At 46.1% G+C, this 14,349-nt stretch overlaps 1 protein-coding gene across 1 annotated transcript in view; it reads right to left on the reverse strand.

The window, feature by feature from the left end:
- Positions 1–993: 993 nt before the first annotated feature.
- CASR (calcium sensing receptor) overlaps positions 994–14,349 on the reverse strand; it is a 43,082-nt gene continuing 29,726 nt past the window's right edge. The window contains exons 4-6 of the mRNA XM_086759918.1: positions 9,991–10,221; positions 6,194–6,317; positions 994–3,264 (exon numbers count right to left, since the gene is read on the reverse strand). Coding sequence (XP_086616044.1) covers positions 1,814–3,264; positions 6,194–6,317; positions 9,991–10,221 — 1,806 coding nt within the window. The 3' untranslated portion in view covers positions 994–1,813. The remainder of the gene's footprint in view (positions 3,265–6,193; positions 6,318–9,990; positions 10,222–14,349) is intronic.

Below are 14,349 nucleotides of genomic sequence, written 5' to 3' on the forward strand. Positions count from 1 at the left end.
CTCCCTTCTTCCTTGTCAGCAAGAAGTGGAGGTGGCAAAACAAAGTTTTTATGCAGTAATGTCACCTGTAAGTTTTATTTGCCTGCCCTGGCAAAAGAACAACCAAGCAAAAAACAGTAACAAGAGATTTGTGGTATTTTCCCCAAGGCATTCACACTGTTCTTTCTTCTCTGCTCACACCGAGCTGCAGGCCCGTCATAGTGGTCTAGATTACCTTCTTGTTTGATGAGGGAGGGAGGTAATGACATCTTCATGCCAGATGCTTGTTCTTGCACATGGGATCTGGAAAGAAGGAAATACATTCTGCAATGTAACGCCACCTCTCCCACCAGGCTGTTGAGGGGTGCTTTCTCTCTCATCAGGCTGCAACAAATAGCTCTTCTAATGAGTCTCTTATTTCCAACCTTTCCAGCATAGATGGAGAAGACCCAGGCATACCTTGCAAAACCAGAGCACTTACATCTGCTTTTGGAGGAGTGGGAAAAGCGTCAAGAGTAATGAAGTTCTCCTATGCTCTCTGCTGAAGTCCTTACTGTTTTTCTTTTGGTATAGTCCACCTTTCCTGTGCTAGGTGCCCTCTCTTCAAGATAGGCCAGGAGGGCAATAACCTAGTTGGTGGCCTATAGAAGCCAAAACACAGCCAATTTACCCATTTTTCTTTGTGCCTGTCTTGGAGCCCAGGCCTCGACGTCTTCCTCATCCAGTCATGTACCAGCACACATGCTTTAGATATTCACCCGCTTCTACAATCGTATTGCCACATCTGGGGGCTATTTCTCCATCCCTAACCCCTCCATTTCACCTTGTCTCACTTGCTCTGTATCAGGCCCACTTGTATGGTCATGACTAGTGGAATGCTCCGTGTAGGTGTGAGGCAGATTAATATGGCAAAGCACAACACTGACTATGCTGTGAAAGGGTTAGCCATGTATGCCACATGTGGAATATTACAGCAGCAACACTTTGTTAAGCATACAACTACTAGCGACATAATCAATCATGGATACATCTCATTGTGCTCTCGCAATGTTCTCCAGGGGGATTTACAAGCTGTTCTCCCCTGCCACCAAAGCAGGCAGGTGGGAGGTAAAGCTACCTCAGCTCGAGGAAACCAGTAGGAACCTAGTAGGTTGGTCTAGTGCAACGGAGTCTATGAAGAGTACTGTCCAGTATTTCCTGCTGGGCAGAAAGTAGAGATGTGGGACATTACTAAATATAAATAGCAGGGCGCTCTGTCACATTAAATACTTTACATGTTCACACCCTTGGCTGTACACAGCATGCAGGACGTAGGGGGCTTTTTTATTTTCCCCACGACGGTGCTTTCCCCAAGTGAAACCGTGTACCTTGCTTTTGTAGAGCTGAGAGTCCTGATGCACATGGTTACAGATCACATATACTGGATAAAGAGGGAATATTATACATAGTGGGAAGGAGGAATATTATACATAAATGTAAAAGCAGAGTATAGTGGAATTGCCTAGTGCCTCCCATAGTCAGCTGAGTTGCAGTCTGGCAGGAAAAGCTTATGGAGGCAAGGCAGCATGCAGACTTCTGCTTAAGCCCCACCAGAGGCAATCTTCACTTGTCCTTCTGAGATGTCCTGGTTTCGATAAAGCAAACACAAATTCAGTCCAAGGCTCCCCAGACACAGTCCTGCCTCTGGAGGCACGTGCATTACCCTGCCAGCGCTAACAGTAAAGTGTGGTGGGGCTGTGCCACAGGAGTGTGTCTTTGTTGTCTTTCCCATTCAGAAGCAAGAGGTGAACAAGTTCCTCTTGGGGCCTGGTGTGCCTTTCACGATCTTCTTTCGTTAGGAATGTACTGTGTTCTCTGTGACAGAGCCACCTCCAGCGCCTATAAAATTTCGTGAGTGAGCTGATGGCAGGGAAGGCTCCGCCTCAGGGCTTGGTACCTCTTCTTTGGTGTCTCCCACCACTGACTCTTGTGAGCTGGTCTCTGGGCTGGAAGCTGCCTGGAAGCTGGGCTCAGCGCTGGGGGGCTCACTGTTCTGCAGGGGAAGCAGGGCCCGGTGCCGCATCAGGCTGTCATCGCTGTTCTGGGCCTCCAGGGAGTTCCTGTGCTTGGCGTTCCTGTTGGCCATGGCGTTCTTCTGCGGCTCCTCAAAGCTCAGCGACAGGGTGACTGTGCCACTCCCAAAGCTGACTTTTTGCTTGCACCCACGCTGCTGCTGGCGTTGCCGCTCAGCGGAGGCCGGTAGAGGGAAAGGGTCTTCGTGGTTGCTCTTGCTGCTGATGGAGGAGGAAGGGGTGGAGCCGGTGGAGCCTCCCAGGCTGTTGGAGCGCTTGCGTGACACATTGCTCCGTCTCAGCGTGGCCCTGGCAGCCACTTTGAAAGCATGGGCAGCTGTGCTGCAGCGCACTTCCTCAATTGTGTTGCGGGAGGGCTTGAAGAGGATGATGTAGACTTTGTTGAAGAAGATGCAGGCCAGGAGCCCAAAGCTGGCAGCCAGTATCGCAATCACCTCCACTGCAGAGACAAACTTGCCATATGTGCTGGCGTAAGCGGGGATGAAGGAGATCCAGACGATGAAGAAGATCAGCATGCTGAAGGTGATGAACTTGGCCTCATTAAAGTTCTCAGGCAGCTTTCGAGACTTAAAAGCGAAGAAGAAGCAGATGGCTGCCAGGAGGCAGGTGTAGCCAATGAGGAAGCCAAGGGCCATCAGGGAGCCTTCATGGCAGGTGATAAAGATAATCTCATCCTCCAGTTCATGGTTTCGGTAACTGGATGGTGGGGCTGTGTAAAGCCAAATCACACAGATGACAATCTGCACGAATGTGCACAAGAAGACCAGGAGGAACTGGAGGTTGAGGCCCCACCACTTTCGGTGGAGGCTCGTGGGGATCTTTGCCTCAAAGACAAGCAGGACACGGTTGGTTTTCACCAGGATGCAGGAGATGCAGAGGACAAAGCTGATGCCAAAAGCTGGCTGCCGCAGACGGCAAGTCCAGTTCTGGGGCTCACCAATGAAGAACAATGAGCTGGAGAAGCAGCAGAGCAAGGAGAAGAGAAGGAGGTAAGACAGCTCCCGGTTTGTGGCTTTGACAATGGGTGTGTTGCGAAATTTGGTGAAGACTCCCAGGACGAAAGAAGTCAGGAAAATTCCCAGCACAGCAAAGAGAGTTAGAGCGATTCCAAAGGGCTCTGTCCAGGACAGAAATTCTATCTGCTTGGGGATGCAGGACGTGTGGTTCTCATTGGACCAGTAATCCTCAGGGCACTTGTCACAGGCACTTGCATCTGAAAAAGAAGCAACAGGGAGAGGGAAGGTTTGTCAGAATGAGAGGCTGAAATGGGGGATGGCATATATGGTGACTACGCACCAACCTTCACCTTAAATAGAGGAGGTGCTCCCTTCAGGTTCCCAGAATCATATGTTGGTGTCTAAGAGTGGTTTACAGTGAAACCACCAGCCTCCCATGGGCTATATAGCAAAACACAAAGCACACTTAGTTCCAGCTTGAAAAAAGACCTGCCCCTGCAACTTGTGTTTTTGGAACCAATTTCTTAGCAAAATGTTGCAACCTTTGATTGCTATCAGCTGTTACACAGGCTCTGTTCCTCTTTCTTGTTCCCTCATTTTTATCATCTACTTCTTTCGATCTTCATACCTCTCACACTTTTTAAATCATCATTTGAAACATCCTGTCTGTCTCTATTATGGAGAAAATTAAAAACGTGCTTGCCTCCTTAACTGCTTTGAGAGCCTACTTCATATTCCACAGAGGCGAGTCTTAGAAGTATTTAAATTGCTCTTCCCTGAAGGCAGGCAATGCCCTTGACTCGCAGCACGCTATCATTTCATGTTGAAACTTCAGAGGAAGATGTGTCTTAACGATATTACTCTCCCCACACCCAGCAAAGAATCCCACTGATACTTCTTGCAAATGGAAAAGTGATGCCTCCATCTCCTTCCTCTACATTAAACTAGTTGTGCCTACTGGGATGGCAACGTATGTCTCCAATGGCTGTCATGCTCAAAAGGCAAGGACCTGCTGCTTTTGGTCTTCTTCTTTGACCCAAATGGGTCTTGTGCTCCAGTGTGGAGGCTCCTGACTCCCCTGATGGCAGTGGAAAGGCGCTATGAGTAGTGAGTTGGAAGTCACAACCGACTTCAGCCTTTTGGATCACAGCGGGATAGCAATGGGCTGCAGTGAGTTCTGGGAACAAACATTCAGAAAACTCCTTTAGCAGCAACCTCCCTCTGAGCTTTGCACTTCAGCATGGAGAGAGACTCAGAGCGTAGCTCCGGAGCAGAGCTTGATGCTAATGGGAAAGGAATGCCCAGCTAATGAGGGCAGAGGATTTCAAGCTCTCTCATTCTGGAGGGCTGGTTGGAGGGAGCATCCATGACCTGTTACGATACTGCTTTCCTAAGGATTGGTTGCCTCATCTAAGCTGTTCATGTGAAAAACTTGCACTAGATGCAAAAGATCAGCCAGAAGCTCCCATCACCACATGTAATTTAATTTACATCCATTCAGCCAATCATTTTTATTTTTCTTGTGCCTTTTACCTGGAAGCTTATTGCAAACTGCAGGCAAGGCAGAGCTGATTTCGCATCGTAGGGAACTCAAGCACCTCTACCAACGACAGAGGCAGCTATTTAGCACTGTATCCTAAAGATGTGCTTTCACTGTTGTTTTGGGCTGACTTAGAGACCACAAACCAGACCTTAGAGATCTGGTTTACTCCACTGAAGGGAGTAAACCAGATCTCTCTTCTCCCCCAGGGCTGCTCATTCCTGCCTCCTCCTTTGCAGTAGAGGTCATACAGCTTTTCCTTCTAGCTGGAAGCTCAGCCTGCCAAGAGTTTGTTTTCAGGAAGACCACAGACCTGATCCAACTCACTCTATGGTCGCACGAGTACCAGCTCTGCTCCCAGACAAAGGGTGGGAACAAACAGCTGGGGGAGGACATGACAGATTGTCTCCTTCGGTAGCATTGCTGTCTCAGCTGGATGAGACTGGTTGTAAAACTGCTCTCCGTGCCTATAAAACTGGCAAGCACAGGAAATAAAAAGCATTACTGTCAGCTGAAACTGCAGCAGGAAACTGTGGAGTCAGAAGGCAGTTGTCCCATCAGCCCCACAAATTTCACCAGCACACTAGTGCTAGCTCCCAAAATCATGTGAAAAATACCAAAAGACCCCTATTACACATGACCAGAATTGTTTCTATTTGATTTGAAAATGCTTCTCCCAAGCATCCTCTAGTACTATATGTTCATGCTAAAAAATCATCATTCCCGTCTGATAGGACTCAAATTGGATTCTCCCAAAGGAGAACACTTGTTCCGTTTTGCAAGCAGCTTACTGAAGTTTTCATCTTGGGCAAGGTCTGCAGCGTGTGCTGGGACCAGTGCTGTTGGAGAGGGTGTGAGGAGATCCTGAGTGCTCTGCAGCGTGGAGGGGACTGCTGTTCTGAAAGGATTTACTTGCCTTCATTACCTTGGGGATGCCCAGCACTGAGGGAGTACTAGTGGTGTTGGAAATTCAGAATTTTTCAACCAGTTCTAAAACTGAAGTTACCTTTTCCCTCCACTGCAGAACCTGAGTGGCTTGATCCAGGCTCCCACTGAAACCAACAAAAAAGATGTTCATGGGTGTTTGATAGGACCTGGAGATATGGTCTCTTGCAGTGCCAGTGCTCAACAGAAGGTGTGGTAACCCCATAAAGGGAAATACTCCTCTCTGGTTGTGAAGTCAGGGGTGGAATGGACTTTTTTTCTTCATAAAGCATGAAATAAAACCTTGACAACATGAGGACAAGATGGAGGCAGACAGATAACTACAGAATTTAGGATTAGGGTAGGAAGTGTCTCCTTCCTCTCCTTCCTCCAGGTTTTTCGAGGAACAAAATCTACTGCTACAATGCTTGTGGCTGCCTGAGAGCTTTCCTATATGCAAGTCCTTTTTCAAGTTCTCTGCCTTAATTTTCCTAACTCAGAGCAGAAGTGACAAGCAGGCGTAGCAGAAGACAGGACCTGAGGACCAGAGGAGTCAACTCCTGTAAGCTTTTCAGAAGTCCCTCCAGACTTTCTGTGAAGCCCCCTGGCAAGGCAACCTCCAGCTGAGCACTGCGGGGAAGTGACTTCAGCACAACTGCAGGTGATGCCCGGAGGACTCGCACGGTCCTCTGCAAACCCCAAAGCAGCTCTGTGGGTGTTACCTGTTTCATCACTGTACTCCCCGTCGGGGCAGTCCACGCACTCAAAGCAGCAGGTGGGTTCTCCTTCAATAATGCCCTTCCTGGTGCCCGGCAGGCAGTCCCTGCTGCAGTTAGAGAAAGGCACCTGCAAGAAAAGAGCACGAGGAGAGTTAATGGTGGCAGTGCCCCACGTACAGCCTTCCTACAGTAGGACCCTGGGCTTACTCCAAGGGTGTTATTGCTTGATTAGCATGCTGGATGGAGAGCCTCAGAGGCTCACCTCTTCCCTCCACAGAACAGGCACATTTTGCACAACAGTTGTTCCCCGACCCACTGCAGTGATATTTCTTTGAAAGAACATATCAAGGGATGGTAAGGAAGATCATCAGATCTTTGGAATCTCTACTATATTTCTGTGACGGCACTGCAAATTGGTATGTGACCCATGATACACATACCAAAAACCAGTCATTAGATGGTTAAAAGGAAAGACAGTGAATCTCTACTGGTAGGAATTTGAGGCAGCTTTGGAGATGACGGGCTCTGACTGCTGACCCCCAATCCCATTTATTGCATATTGACTGGTAACGATTTATTAAAACAGTTTCTTCAAACCCACTTCCTCCTGTTCTCCTAAAGACCCTCTCCAACCCAGAAACAAAAAATGTATATTAACTAAGCAAGAGGAGTTTTCGTATGAAAGAAAGGCCCTGTTTTTAGAACAATGAGCATCTAATTATGTAAATCAGCAGCTATATGCTGATCTGAAGGCTTCCGGACTTCTGCTGCTGCAAATGATGAACTGTGTCACCTGCTGGCTGTGCATTTATTCTGCATGTGAGCCCAGCTGGGCATAGTCATATCCTGACAGCAAGCGGTTGCATAGGCATGCTTACCACATGCCTAATGCACACTGACAACAAGAAATTCAGCACAGTAAGTGGAAGCCTGGGCCTTTTTTTTCACACAGAAGCAAAATCTGAGGTTGAGCTCAGCTTTTCCCAACTAAATTAAGGAAAGAGAGCTGCCACAGATCATGGCTTTCTCAGCTCAGGGGAGTTAAACCCACAATTTCCACTGCCAGCAAAGTACCATGATCTGTATGTACTTAAGGGCTCCTTTGGCTGGAAGCCTCCATTCACCTTTTTGGAAGTTTGTGGCTACTTTGCCCAAGTGCTGCTTACCTGCTGATCTCCAGAAAGCTCCTATGTGGATGCACTTAGGCAGTGAGTTGGGGGTATGGTTTGGAAATTGCCTGTGCACAGGCATTGAGCTCAGCCCCAGGGTAAGCAAGCCCTCGGCAGTGGCAACTCCTATGCACAGACGCCCATTTTGTGGCTCAGGTATTCACCTGCAGCTGATAGCAGTCGCCGTTGCCTATCACTCTGAAGTATAGCTGCAGCACAGCTTGGGAACATTGTTTCTAAGGTGTTAATCAGGATCGCATAATTAATTGGACAGATGCATATCCAGGGCAAATCCTTGCAGTTCCCCACTTGAAGCACTCTCTGTTGTTAATACCTATTGCTATTAATATAGTCTCCTGTTAATATCTGTTCCCTGGGACAGTCTTTCAGGAGGTTATGCATCCACCAAGAGGACCTAATCAGCTGAGACTGTCTTTCCTTAGGCTGTCACTGAAGATTTTGAACAGGGCTGAATCAAAGGCCTGACTGAAATCATGCACTGCTTCCCCATTATCTACTAAGCTGATTGAGCTTCCGAGGAGGAAAATTAAATTGCTTTGGCATGATTTCATCTTGACAAATCCATGCTGGCTTTTTCTTATCAGTTTATTATCCTCTAAGTGTTTATAAACTGTTTAATTTTTTTTTTAATCAAGTATTTTAGATTACTGAAGCTCAGCTCAATTGTGTATAACTCCCTTGGCTCTCCTATATCTGCTTTTTAAAACAGGTATTAATTACCCTCCTCTAACCCTTTGAGACATCACCCATCCTCCACATTTCTCAAAGATGAATTGCCAGTACTTTTGAGATTGCTTTGGCTGCCTTCTTAAGTATTCTCTGGGGAATTTAATCAAGTTCTGCCAAAATGAATCTATCTATCTTACCTACTCTTGTTCTTTTGCATGTCTGGCCAATGCTGAAGTTCCTGTGTTAAAATTAACTACATTTAATCTTTTTTGAGGATGATGGAGACATAGAAGGCTTCAATGAGTGAAGTACCAGCTACTCTCTTTGAGCAGAGCCTTTTATCTGGAAGAAATTCAAACTCTATAAACTGGAAAAAAGCTGCAACAGACATAAAGATTACAAACCCCTCCACTGGCACACAATTTACATGCCCTGGCATGACACTCTGCAACATCCAGTCACATTTTTAACAATTTAGGACAGAGAATGAAGATAAATATTGCACTGTTGGAAGAACTTAGACCAAGGGAACATAATTACTAAGTTTAAATTAAGAAAAAAAAAAAATCCTGCCTGTGGGAAGAGGTGTCAGTGGCATTTGCAATGATCAGAAGAAGGAGTTAGAATATCAAGGTTTTTAAATTCCATTTGTAGTTTGGGCTCAGAGCCTCCAGCAGGGCTTAGAAAAGCCTGAGCTCAGTATTTCTGCTCTAGCATGCTCTGCCTGACCCGTGGCAACTTCAGAGAGCTCTGGGTTTAAACCATAAGTGAAGCTGGGGTATATGGAGTAAAGGTAAGGCTTAACTGATGGTGTAAGTGTATTAGGCAAGTGTAGCTGCTGCAGAAGGTTTCCTGATCTGTCAGCCAACGTGAATAATCACCTGGAAGTGAATTGCCTTGCTCATTAATCAGGTGCTGATTTAACATGTCTAAACATTGCAGCAGGGCCTGGCATTGCAGAGACATTCCTAAGCTAACGGTCCCTGTGTCACCTTTCAGGCCACAAGCCAGATGCCTGCTCAGTATCTCCTCTGGGGTTTCTGTTTAGGCTGGAGTGGGCTGCTGCCAGCTATGACGGCAGCTCACCTGGCTCTTGTCCAGAGATCTCTGCACCACATTCCCATCACGTGGGGGAGACACAGCTCTGGCTGTTAGTGATGATACAGTTATACTGAAAAGATCTAACATATGCAAGAAAGTGGAGATGGACACAGGCCGGACTAAAATCAATGGCTACATCACGTACTTTTAAGACTGCACAAGCACCTTCTGGTAGATTAAAAAAAGGCAGCAGATACTGGCATCTCACACTATTTGAGCACCAAGTTAAGCTGGGAAGATTGACAGGGCTTGTTCTGTTTGGTTTGCAAGGCAAGGGTGTGTGGAGGGCTCTGGCACTTGGAGGGTAAAGCCAGCAGAAACAGCTGCAAATTTAACTAAGAGCAGGAAGAGACACTTCATTCCGGTGTGTATATAGATAGATAGGTAGACAGATAGATAGATATAGATACAGATACTGTACCTGTATCAAGAGATACAGAGATACTAGGAGTGGAAGAGATGACTGTTTTCAGCAATGAATCTACTGAGCTTAGGAAAACTTGACTTAGTCAACAACCAGACTTGGGTAATGAATTTCTAATCCTTGTGGAAATGGCATTGCAAAATTCCAAGCTACCTACCTGGGACAGAAAAAAAGGCATTATTTAAACCATTAATACCCAGGCTCATCAAATGTATAGGAGGGGAGAAGCAGGTGCCTGTCATTTCCAGAAGTGTGCAACAAGAGTGTGAAAGACTATGGCAGAGACCATGTACACAGTAAGATGAATTGATATTTTAATGAAACATGGAGCCATAATATGAGGAGTGTGCAGGGTTAGTTCAAATTTCAGCTTGCAGAAACTTGTGAAATGTTGCTGTGAGGATTTAAGCACTTACCTCCTTAGAGAATCCACTCCACAAGATCTTGTTTTCATTGATAAAGAGCCTCTCTCCTTTCTTGGCATAAACATTGTAGTGCCCAACCTCTTCAAAGACGACTGAGCCATCCTCCGGAGAGAGATGCCAATTGATTATTGAGTAATTCCCTACCAGGTCCCCAAACTCATCAAAATCCACTTGCTCCCCCATGTTATTGGTGAAATTTAAGTGTCGTAGATGCTTGAGAACCTAGAGAGAAAGAGAGAGAGACACTGTGAATGCTTGCGTTTCACGACCCTACCACAGCATATATCTGCTTATAGGGACAGAACTGGAAATAATCACTTTACTACAGTCCTAAATCTCTTAAAAATCCATTAATCACAGCAGTAGCAGGCTTTCTCTCATAGATATCACACACACACACAGAGCCTGTACCAACCTCGTAGAGACAGTACAAAGTATCACAGCCCTCAGGGTGGACCGCACCCATCTGCAACACTTGCCAGTTGCTACCACATCAGCCTTTTGGCATTCCTCTTCCATCCCTCTAAGCCACCTCTGCAAGGCTGTAGCTTTTCTTCAGGGGCAGAGAAGTAGCAGCAGCCACTGAAGTGTTTCAATCACCCACACATCCCTCTCAGTCTGCTCTTGCAACCACTCTGCGTAAATGCTCTCAGTTGGCATCACTCATCTCTGAATGATAAATCACTCAGAAACAGGAATGCTTGAGAAACAATTGAAACTTGACTTTTGATTGAAAAACCCCAAGCACAATGCACTGCAGTAAAAAACAACACATCAAGCTCGTTCATCACATGGCAGACCTGGAGAATCCATCCCACATTTTTTTTTCGCTCTCGTCTCCTGGTTGCATAGTTTCAAGCAATCACATTCTGCCTGTTCCCACATGTTGACTCCTGTAATTTTCACCTCATGCCTTAAATTGTCACATGCTGCAGACAAGAGCAGTTAATCCCAGGAGCAACTGCAGTTGCAAAATTCACAATCTAGATAGCCTGACAGATAAACCAAAGAAACTGTAGCATGAAGAAAAGCCTGTACTGGCAACTGTGACACAAGTCCTCTACATCATATTTTTCTGCAAAAGTAAGTTGCTGGTTTCTGAACTTAATAAGTTTTTGTTTTGGTTTGTTGGTTTTTTTTCCCCTCATTTAATGGATGTTCTTAGCTAGTTTCTCTGTAGAGCTCATCTACAGAAAGCTGAGGTGACTCTGAGGGCACCTGGCTGTCAGCTGCCCCTAGACACGGCAATGTAGTTGCTGCTGTGGTTCTAGTGCCTGAGACAGTCCTCTCTCTCTTACCTGTGAGTGCCCAAACATACAATCCTGGATGGCAAAATGTAAGAAAAACCAAAATTAAATCAATTTGTCTGGGCAGGCATAGCCCTCCTCACCCTATGGACACAGAACAGACAATATTGTTTTGACGCAGCCTTTTCACTTGTCAATGCAGGGACAGGGGAACAGAATCACTTCATTAATTCCTGTCAGTTTTGCTAAATTGTCTCATTTTTCTCTTTTTCCTTTTAGGATCCTCCTGTCTCAAGCTAAAATCCCCAGAGCTACAGAGATACCGTCCTCTCATTGCCTATATCAATGCCAGCCTGAGAGAGTCTGGAAAATTGTAGCAGTACTATGCACGACGTGGATGGCAATACCTTTTCAGCTTTGTGTGATGTTGATGGAGGTACATCAAAATATTGCCACAGTATTCAGTCTTTGAACAATTGGTGAGATGCCAGAGGCAGGATTTTTTTCTGTCTTTGACATCCCCGCTGGCCCTCCTCTGTAGACCAGCTTCCCCATAAGATGTGCAGCTGCAATGATCTCACGGAAGAGCCAGGATCTGCCCCTAGAAGACCTCACCTTCTGATGGGCATGACAAAAGAAGGTGCTCTGCCCCTGCACTTTGTTGTGGAGGGAGGAGTCACTGCCTGCTGAGGGGAAGGAAAGAGGAGCCAGCTCCTCTTTCCTCCCCCTTGTCTCCGAGGGGCACTCAGGAAGGTGTCCCTTGCCCAGCTCCCATCAGGGAACAGAGCAAGAACAGGCAAAGGCAGCTCTGAGGTCAGAATGGGTGACGCAGGATCTGCAGATTTGCAGTGATGTCTGTACTGCATCAACTCACTCTGGCCTTGTCTGCAGTGGGGCTGCAATGACAGGTACCTTGTCCGTCAGCAACGTAGGTCCCAAGCAGGGAACTGCATTCCTCTGCAGGAGTTAGCACCTACCACAGGGTGACACCTGCAGCTTTGATATCCAGATCAGATTTGAGTTGTTATGTTGAGCTGAATGTCATGTTTCTCCTCACTCCAACTCAATGTCGTGCTCTTGTGCAGCACTGCAGCACTCTGCTGAACAACACCAGGATATCCTCACTGGGTATTATCACTGCTGGGTTGACCATTATTTGTATAGACAGGAGGTGCAGACCTTGCACTTCCTTTGATCACAGTTACTGCAAACATTAAAAGGCAATCTTGCAAAAGCCATACTGAAGATTTTTCAGTTGAAGTCCAGTTTCTCCTGGCCAGCTGCAGAGGCAGGAGGCGGGCTTGTCTTACTGTCAGCAAGATGGAGAAACTTCTGGATTCCCTGGATGCATTTTTGTTTGTTTGTTTGTTTAATTCCCCAGCATTCACCTCAATTATTCTATTCCTTTGCCTTACCTCCTGACATTAAGCTTCTTAGAAAGTAATACATAGCCCTGGCTACTGGTGAGTTTTGTAGGATTAGCTTAGCAGCACGTTTCCCTTGGTCACACACACACACACTCTACACCTGAGAATTCCAGTTACAAACCATTTCCTATATGAACAGATATCTTACCTGGTGGGTAAGCAGCCACATAAAAGCACTGATCTGCACTAAATGTTGTCTTCTCCTTGGCACTGAGTAGCCGCTTCAGCTACGCAAGCCACAGCCAGGGAGCAGGGGAGCCCAGGTGTACCAGTTTATGCAGAAAAGATGTGTGCCCTATTTAAAATCCCAAATGGAAGGGCAACAGGGGCAGCAGGAGTAACAAAACTTGTTTTCTCTTTCCAGCAAATGCCAAAGTTTGCCTTCGAGTCTAAATGTCTGAGGGGCAGCTTGTGAAATGGTAACTGAACAACTTGCTAGGACACGTTCCAGTTTTAGATGGCAAAAAAATTCCAGCATGATATCTGTGTATCACACAAATTCTACTCTCTACAGGATGAATATACGGTTTAAACAGCCAAGGAATATATAAATACTAAACTTTACAAGAGGAAGTTGTAGACTCTGAATAACTACAGCACTCTTTTATAGGCCCCAGTCCGTCAATGATTAGCTAAAGGCTTTACAGTTAAAAATGTGTCACTGTGTTTTGTAACTAAAGATAGAAACATAAATATCCAGGACTCAATCCACAAAGACTTAAAAGACCCTGCTTCAGCGAGGGCAAGAGCGCATGTCAGGGGTACGTGTATCATACCCTGGAACCAAGAGTTTATGAAAGAAGCGTTGACCTCATGGCTTGAATACATCGTCAGCAGCTGGTGGAAGCCTGCGGGAAAAGCATTGTGCAAGCTGCTGTCTTCAGATGTTTCTTTCTGTAATTTTTCCTTCTGTATTTTTCCCTCTGTCACATGCTCCACGTTCAATTACAATGCCTTTTAATTAAAACACCTATGATCAGAAAGGATTTGCAAGCTGCCCTCTAGTTCACCCTCCCTTTATTCCTGGTACGGCCATTCCCAGCCACGTAGCATCCCATGCTTTATCCAGGCTAGATATTCTGGGTCAGGCTGCTTCCACTTTTACGGAAGGATCACAAAAACATAACATAAATACAGTTGCCTTAGGTCAGACCAGCAGCCCATCTCTCCAGGACCTGTTTCTGACCGTGGCCAACAGCAAATGCCTACACAAAAATAGAAAGGGATGTGAAACTTCCCCAGAATACTCTCACACATTTTGCAGCTCAGTGACTTCCTGGCTCAAAGGTCTTTGTACTTGATAACCTGTGGTGGATTTTTCTTCCATGACGTTGCACGTTTGTGTTCTGTACCTGTATGGGCTTTTCACATCCACAGCCTCCTACAGCAAGGAGATCTACATTTTATGAGAAAAGCTCCTCTTCTAGTCTGTCAGAACAGAGCAGCTACTAATCTCTTGATAGCCTTTGTGCTTATGTTCGAAGAGGCAAAGAACTGTCATTTCCATGCCTCTCAAGATTTTACAAACCTTGTCCCATCTCTCTTCATCCACCTCTTCCCCAGGCTGATGAGTCCTATTCACTTCGCTGCTCCATTGACAGAAGCTCTTCCATTGACACTTCTCCAAACTTTCCCAGTCTGCTTCATCCATTCTGAGACTGGCACATGATATTGAA

Source organism: Chlamydotis macqueenii, chromosome 1, assembly GCF_036417535.1.
Source record: "Chlamydotis macqueenii isolate bChlMac1 chromosome 1, bChlMac1.mat, whole genome shotgun sequence".
NCBI classification, from domain to species: domain Eukaryota; kingdom Metazoa; phylum Chordata; class Aves; order Otidiformes; family Otididae; genus Chlamydotis; species Chlamydotis macqueenii.